The sequence below is a fragment of the Rhodamnia argentea genome, chromosome 3, assembly GCF_020921035.1.
Source record: "Rhodamnia argentea isolate NSW1041297 chromosome 3, ASM2092103v1, whole genome shotgun sequence".
NCBI lineage: Eukaryota > Viridiplantae > Streptophyta > Magnoliopsida > Myrtales > Myrtaceae > Rhodamnia > Rhodamnia argentea.
Window position 1 is genome coordinate 28,783,822 of NC_063152.1, and position 8,153 is coordinate 28,791,974.

The 8,153-nt window shown below is 37.6% G+C and overlaps 1 protein-coding gene across 6 annotated transcripts; it reads left to right on the top strand.

The window, feature by feature from the left end:
- Positions 1-785: 785 nt before the first annotated feature.
- LOC115743014 (digalactosyldiacylglycerol synthase 2, chloroplastic) lies at positions 786-6,585 on the top strand. Of its 6 annotated transcripts, none has more exons than XM_030677588.2 (5): positions 786-939; positions 2,152-2,492; positions 3,036-3,302; positions 4,930-5,279; positions 5,978-6,585. In XM_030677588.2, the coding sequence occupies exons 2-5, from the start codon at positions 2,211-2,213 to the stop codon at positions 6,486-6,488; spliced, it is 1,410 nt and encodes a 469-aa protein (XP_030533448.1). In that variant the 5' UTR covers positions 786-939; positions 2,152-2,210; the 3' UTR covers positions 6,489-6,585. The 6 variants fall into 6 exon arrangements, with proteins under 6 accessions (XP_030533448.1, XP_030533449.1, XP_048131806.1 ...); XM_030677589.2 differs by having other exon boundaries at positions 2,159-2,492; XM_048275849.1 differs by having other exon boundaries at positions 793-945; positions 2,093-2,492.
- The last annotated feature ends 1,568 nt before the right edge of the window (positions 6,586-8,153 follow it).

An 8,153-nucleotide genomic window follows, 5' to 3' on the forward strand; every position in this document is an offset into this window, starting at 1 on the left:
TTCATGATATTAACCCTAAACCAAATAGTTACACTGAGAAAAAGTTATAAGATCCTATCTAAAGATAAATATTCTAGAGTCTATGGATGATAGTATGAAATTAAGATACCTCAATATTTTGTAATTGAAGTAGGGAATTCACATTTATTTCAATCAATTGCAAGGTTAAAAAACTTATTGATAATACACAATTCCAATAAATTAGTACAGAGCACTTGAATAAGTGACCGACTGAAACATGTGATAGAAATAGAAACAAGTGGTAGAAATGAAAATATGGGAGGATAAAAAATGAAATTTATGAAACTCTGACTAATTTTCATATTTATGTAAAGGAATTTTGTAATCTTTAACATATTCACACTTCGATTGTAAATGCACATTTAATATTTGGAAATACATAAAATCTTGTCATGTTATTTATGGTCAACTTAATATATTGTGTTTCAAAGGAAAGCCAATTTTTTTTTAAGAAGGTTAAAAGGAACGAGGAAAATTGCTGGTTGGTAAGAAATGATTAAACCAATTTTCCTTATTTTCAAACCTAATAGAAAGAATTTTTTTTGTCCAAAATAGAAAGAAAATGTTCACGTGCTGATTTTTGGACGACTCCTCCATCTGATCACACTTTGGTGGACCCGGACACAGAGGCGGACGCTCGTAATCCAATGAATCCTATTGGCTATCCCTCGCTTAACTAACTAAACGACGTCGCACTGTTCGCTGCGACGATCAAATTCTCCAATCGCCCTCGAGGCAGCGAACACAGGAGGAGGAGAAATTTCAGAGAGCATCGTATCGTATCAATGCATTGAACTACCCCGTCTTCTCTCCCCTTCGCTCTCTCTCTCTCTCTCTCTCTAACCCTCTCTCTCCCCGTGAACTTCACGCAAATCCTCGTATCCTGATTCTCTCGTCCAATCGACGTTCCAATTGAAGGTAAAAGAATCTTTTAGATTTCTCGCTTATGCCGACGCCTGATCCTACCGTTGCTTCCTCGTATGCATTTCGCGATTTCGTGGAGCTTCCGTGTTAGGTTTCCTGTCCATTTCTCCGTTGAGTTTTTCGATGTGACGATCTCTGCGAGGCTGTATATATTGCGTTTCTGTGTCCATGCGTGTTGGGTCGTGTTTCGTTTGCAAGGATCATTACGTGCTTGTTATCGCTCTTTGATTGTTACGTGCACGTAATCTGTCCTCTTCAGGCCTGAGGTTTCTAAACACGGACGTGCTTGTCTTCTTACCATGCAGGACATTTGGAGAGTTTTTTTTGTAAGATCAATTTTAGATCAACCATGGTTAACCTCACTTTTCATCATCCGTCAAGGGATAGATAGATATTTTACTCTAAGCGAATTCTCTGGCTTTCTTGATATTAGCTGGGCGCTAGACGAGGAGAAGCACAGGATGCATGAACTCAGTTTGTCACGCGAGGTATCCGCTGCAGTTAAGAAGTAGGATGACAGAACAATTCCCATTTTGTGGTTGAGCAGTTTTAAATAAGCTTTCTTTGGAAGGTGGACTAGAATTAGCAAATGGGAACCATGCTGGTGAGCTTGCACATGTGCTTTCTAATGCTGTTTTAGATAGAGGAATCATTTTTGTTATTGGATTGCCCTCTCTTAGCCTTATGGGAGATAGTTGATGTATAGGTGATTAAAGCTCTAATTTTCTTTTTTTTTGGGTTTAAAATCTTCCAAAGAAGTATCTTAGATGTTTCTTTGTTTAGGTTGCTGTGGTTTCTTTGCTCGTGCATATATTCCATGGTAAGCTCAGAATTAACTAATTCAGGTTCTAGGTCATGAGTACTATTGATTGCTATTGTTTGCTTTTAATTAAGAGCTTCAGTAGTTGGTTTTTATCTAAGAAAGACTTAAGTTGATCTAGGGAGCCATTGTTTAGTTAAATTAGTTTTGTTGAGGACTTGTAGCAGGATTAGTCTCCCTGCATTTGTCCGATATAAGTGAGAAAAGGAAACAGTTGAAAAGTACTAAAATACAAAGGGCGTGTTTATCAAATATGAAATTGAGAGACTGGCACTTTTGTTGCAGTATTGACTTTTCTTCAATGTTTTCTTCAGCCATTTATATCAGATATGCAAGTTTCTCATCCTTCATGCGAGTGATGATATTCATTTGTACTATGGTTGGAGGTGACAGGCGTATGGCAGTTATAGCTATCTGTTAAAGCGGTAGCCCGTGATTGAAAACAATGGATAGAAAACAACACATTGCAATTTTCACGACCGCAAGCCTACCATGGATGACTGGTACAGCTGTCAACCCTCTTTTCCGTGCTGCATATCTCTCAAAAGATGGAGAGAGAAATATCACTTTGGTGATTCCTTGGTTATCGTCAAATGATCAAGGATTAGTATATCCTAGTAATATCATGTTCAGGTCTCCTTCAGAACAAGAAATGTATGTCCGTCAGTGGCTTGAAGAAAGAACAGGCTTTAAATTTGCTTTCAGCATACGGTTTTACCCTGGAAAGGTACTCTTAGTTTCCAAATTAGATGTGTTAATCATTACGCACGGTGTTAACTTTTTTGTTCTGCATCTACAGTGAGAAAAACAGTTAAATACAATACTTGTACCACTGAATGATCAGTCTTCAACTGTTCCTCGTCTGGAAGAGAGTATAACCCTATGACAGTTGCATGATCATTGAGAATTGTCATTTCAGAATTGCCATTCTTAACCGGTTGTAAGTGCATGCATCTTTTACCAGTTATTTTCGACCACTTAATGGTCTATGGCATGATTATTCTACTAATTGTAAGCTTATTTTTTCCTCTGTAGTTAAAAATCTGGTATTCGTTTCTTCAGTATAGGTATAATCTAGGATCACATTAGCTTTAACAGATTCATGTGACGGATAGTCCATGGGCTATTATACATGTATTCTTGTAGGCATACTGTGGAAGCTTGTCTTTTTTGGTATTTGGTTACTGAAAATTTCTTCTATATGTAAGAAAATATCATCTACAACTTTCTCAAGAATAAATGTGAATGCTCGGTATCGACTATACTGCAGTTTTCCAGAGATAAAAGGAGCATTCTTCCTGTTGGAGATATTGTGGAACTCATCTCCGATGAAGAGGCAGATGTTGCCGTCCTGGAGGAACCAGAACACCTAACATGGTATCATCATGGGAAAAGATGGAAAACTAAGTTTCGCCTTGTTATTGGAGTTATTCACACAAATTACTTGGAATATGTGAAGAGAGAGAAGAATGGTCGTTTGCAAGCATTTCTTCTTAAACACGTAAATAGCTGGGTTGTCGGCATATATTGTCATAAGGTATTGTCTTCTAGCTTTCCATTTCCTTTTTTGTTGAGAGAAATGGTTACTGTAGTAACACTGATTGCATCGGTGTACCTAGTCTTACACAGTAGCGTACTCTTGATGGTTTACATTTTTAATGGAGTATGATATTGGTCAATTCTGGAACTACACATGCACTGTTTGGTTTGATAACCTTGGAGGCTGTGAAATGAAAAACCGGTTGGTAGCTCTTTAGGCTATCTGGGTGTAAGCTCATGACATTTAGAATTGAGTGCATCCTATATGCCCTGTTTGTCCAGAGCGGTACCTCTTGAAGGTGATTATATTCAATGGGGCTATCTCACATGGTCATGCCGAGAGTTTATCTAGGCAAAAGGTGAACTGCTCAACTGGGATACATGAACTCATAATAAATGGTAGGCCTTTGATGCAGTCTTCTGACCTAGAGTTGGTAAGGGATCGGTCAGAGAAGAGCATTCTACTTTGTAGAAGCATGTGGAGATTCTTTGGTCTTAGAAATGCCGACCACAATCTCATACTAAAAAGTTTGAAGGATTGAGCACCTTTAGGGCGCTTTCTAAGCATACTTTCATGAAGTGTTTGATTTACAATGTGTCGATTGTACATAATGCAGAAAAAGTCAATGCATTGAACTTTGCAGGTTTCCTTGTTTGATTGCTTGATAAGTGCTCGAACAGCCCCCTTTGACAAACTGCATATGCTAAAATTTATCGCTCGACTTGGGCTTGTTGTAATTATAAGAGGCAAAAGAGTGTCGATATCTTTTCTGTGAATTATTTAGGGGTCACCCCTTTCTGTACAAACAATTCATGGATGACCCAGTCTCTCCTGGGTTGCAGAGGAGGTTTCAAAAAGGAGGGGATTGTCTGTCAAATTTCACTGGGGGTACAGGGGCACTGGTGAACTTACTCAAGAAAGATATACTTTGCGGATGCTATCGGCCATCTCTAGGGCTTATTAAAGCGATGATCAACACCTTTGTTCAGTTCCTACGTGTTATCAGATTCTTTTTTGTCGAGCCTTTTTTTTCAATCACTTCCCATGAATTCTTGAGGTGTGTACATCTGAATCTTTGAATGATGTCCGTTTGGTGCTGAATATTCTTGATTGTCAAACGGGGAATGACTAATCAATTTGATCATGAAGATGCTGCATTGCTGTATTTGCAGCCCTTAATCTTCAATTTCTCTCTGTTCGTGAATGTCTGTCGGTCCTGAAATTTCCAGATAGCAGTGGCTGTTAGTAGTTTATGAGTGTGAATGCATTGTGTTTGCTTCTCCTCCTCTTTAGGTGGGCACTTGATGTTTGGATGGATGTTTTATGTTGGATTTGGGATACACAGCAAAAGATGAAGCCAAATGCAATAGATTTATGTAGCCTAGCCTGAGCGATATGCGAACATTTACTCGATATTATTGTATAAGTTTTTTTTTGGACGATAGTTATTGTATTAGTTGAGAGAGCAGTGTTTTGTTATTATTTTTTTGTTTAATCCTACTTTTCTTCTATCAAAAGTAAGTTGTTTACAAAAAACCGTGGTGGAAACCTGCTGATTCTGGGACTATGGCTATTGTCCAACACTTGCACTTAATGAGGTTTCACTTGGGGGATTGGACTGCAGGTTATCAGATTATCCGGTGCCACTCAGGATTATCCCAATTCTATCATCTGCAATGTCCATGGAGTTAATCCCAAGTTCCTTGAGATTGGCCAGAAAAAGATGGAGCAGCAGCAAAATGAAGACAAAGCCTTTAGCAAAGGTGCTTACTATATTGGCAAGATGATTTGGAGCAAAGGCTACAAGGAGCTACTTAAACTCCTTGGTGATCACCAGGAAGAATTGACTGGGTTTGAGATTGACTTGTATGGGAATGGAGAGGATTCTGATCAAGTTAGGAAAGCTGCAGAGAAGTTGGCACTAGCAATCAGAGTTAACCCAGGGCGTGACCATGCTGATCCCTTGTTCCATGAGTAAGTTGTCACAATTTTGCAGCTTTAAATACCTGGAAAACAGCTGTTAGACATCCTTAATCGGAGGTTTCTTTTATGAGGCTCCCTATCAACCAAAAAGTTGGTGAAACTAATAACTATACAAAACACTGAATGCATCTTATCAACAATGAGTTCACAGAATATCAGTCCTATAAAGTAACTTAATTCCTTGTAAATCCTTAATGCTAGACCATGAACGGTAACCGAATTTCCCATCATGCTTTATTGTACTTCACAAACTAATTACTGTACAAAACAATGAATGCATCGTATCACAGTTTGTTTTTACAGAATATCAGTCATATCTCATGATACAATTTCTTGTATGTTCTTCACGAGACAATGATGGGAAACCGGATTTTCCATCTTGCTTTCTTGTACTTTACCCTTTTTTCCTCTCTTTCACGCATGCATGATGACCAAGTCATTTTCTTTCTTAAATGATATTAGTTTTGAGTAATACTCTCCATGCGATAAGTAGGTTGAAGTATGATTTTTCTAAAGAACTTTTGTCGAGTAAGATGGTTAAATTATCTTTCAGTAAATAGGCGATCTTGTCATTGGTAAGTGAATATTGAATCTAGCTATTTCACATCTACTTGTATCCTGATTGATCTGGAAACCAAAGAAATGCATGGTCAAGTACAAACTCACCGAGTTCCTTTTCTATCATCCAGTTATAAGGTGTTCCTGAATCCAAGCACCACTGATGTAGTCTGTACAACCACAGCTGAAGCACTCGCAATGGGGAAATTGGTTGTCTGTGCGAATCACATATCAAATGACTTCTTTAAGCAGTTTCCAAATTGCCGGACATATGACGATGGCGAAGGATTCGTGGATGCCACTAAAAGGGCACTGAGTGAAGAGCCCGCCCAGATGACCGATGATCTAAGCTACGCATTGTCGTGGGAGGCCGCCACGGAACGGTTTCTGAAGGCTGCTCAGTTGGATCAGGCATCTACAACTAAATTGTCCAGAACTGCTTCCGACAACTTCATGTCCACTTCACTGAATCTAAAGAGGAGATGGGAAGATGCATCTGCATATGTGCACTACGTTGCTTCCGGGTATGAAATGTCACGACGAGCGTTTGGTGCTATTCCTGGTAGCCTCCAGCCAGATGAAGAGTTGTGTAAGGATCTTGGGATGCCTACGCCTCCTGGAAAGAGAGGCTCACGAAGTTGATATGGTGAATACTAGGATGAAACTCGGAAAAGTTTCTTTGTACTGGCTACTATGGAATTCTTTACTATCAATAAAATCGGTTTAGGGGTGTAAATAATGCCAAAAGCATGTTGTAGGAGCTCTTCATTCTATATGATTCCTAATCAAATTTCTGTCATTCTGATTCTTCTGTCTTGCATTTGCCATGATACTCAATTTCCTTATTTCTCGGCTGATAAGACTTACGAGCAAAACTGTTATATGACTGATAACATTGATATAAAACTATTAAAACCACATAATTCTCCAAAAAGTTCCAAACTTATTGTATGGTAACTAATTCAGTCCTAAATCCTTCAATCGTGTCATTTTAGTCTTGAACCTTTTGACGATCTGCCAATTAGTCATAAATTTTTCAATTATACCAATTTAGTCTTAAACCTATCAAGTGGATAATTGTGTGAAATGATTATATTGAAAATTTTTCAGAAGATTGAGGATTAAACTGGCACAATTGAAAGATATAGAACTAAATTGACAAATCGTCAAAAGGTTGAGAATTAAATTGACACAATTAAGAGATTTATAATCAAATTGGCTGCCATATAATAGGTTTAAGATTATTTGGACAGCATATAAAAACTTCCCATGCTATATCCCCATGACCTACCTGAGAATTTTCTGGCTGCCCTCTCTTTTTCTCGATATCAAGAGATTATTTTATACAGCTTTTTCCCCCAATAACTCGAGTTGTGAACGGGAATGCTACGCCTTTTATAATTGTTCACAAGCTTGGGGACTCCCATGTCAGTGGCGTACTGGGGTCAAGACCGGTTCCGACGTTTGACCGTTTGTTGCTAGTGATCAAAAGATTTGCAAACTTTGTGCATCAAGAAATCAAAGGAGAAATTGGAATAGTTTAAAAATGAAGTAAAAGATGGATAAAGGGTCAGCCTCTATGATTGCAGTCAGACTAAATTGTCATTCATGATTGTAATTAGAGCCATACTTGAAGTTTATTACATATATTTGATATATTGGAGTTTTGCAAAAATAAAAATTGTATTGCGCTACAACTTCTCCCTTTCTTCTCCTAGAATGATCTCTTCCGATTAGGATTTTGTTGTTGGTTCGGTAGAGTGATATGGCTCAAGTATGCTCTCCACTTACCATTAAAGTATAACATGTGGATTAGAAAATTTGAAACTTAAAAGTCCAGCTTTTCGGAGCAAGGTAGAGAAATAAAGAGACATCCCCTGAAAAGATGGCAAGTGTGCCTTATAATTGGGGATAGCATACCTATTTCAACCCTGTTTCTGAAACCATGTCTTTATCAAGAAATCACGGTGGTGAATCTAGCATGCATTATCTATATTCGATATATGAGAGTTTTTTTACTACGAAAAACTCAAAATTGATATATATATATATATATATGATAAATTTACCTCAATTTATTTATTTTTATCATAAATTTTTTTTTAAATTGATACACCTGCGATAAATTTATCCTATATTAATTTTCGTTAAATTGGATTAATATGACGAAAAACCCTAAACCGATACATTTGTGACAAATAGAGAGTAAAAAGGTCTAAATTGATATACTCGTCAATTGTCATGTGTCATTTAACTCATTAATTTGATGGTAAATTCTAACGAAAGTTAATGGAGAGTAAATTTGTT

What these genes read in the sequence shown, in the direction of transcription:
- LOC115743014 (XM_030677588.2), top strand. Translation starts at nt 2,211, where the DNA reads ATGGATAGAAAACAACACATTGCAATTTTCACGACCGCAAGCCTACCA. An exon ending in TACGGTTTTACCCTGGAAAG is followed by an intron (nt 2,493 to 3,035) that starts GTACTCTTAGTT and finishes ACTATACTGCAG; the next exon opens with TTTTCCAGAGATAAAAGGAG. An exon ending in GCTGATCCCTTGTTCCATGA is followed by an intron (nt 5,280 to 5,977) that starts GTAAGTTGTCAC and finishes TCTATCATCCAG; the next exon opens with TTATAAGGTGTTCCTGAATC.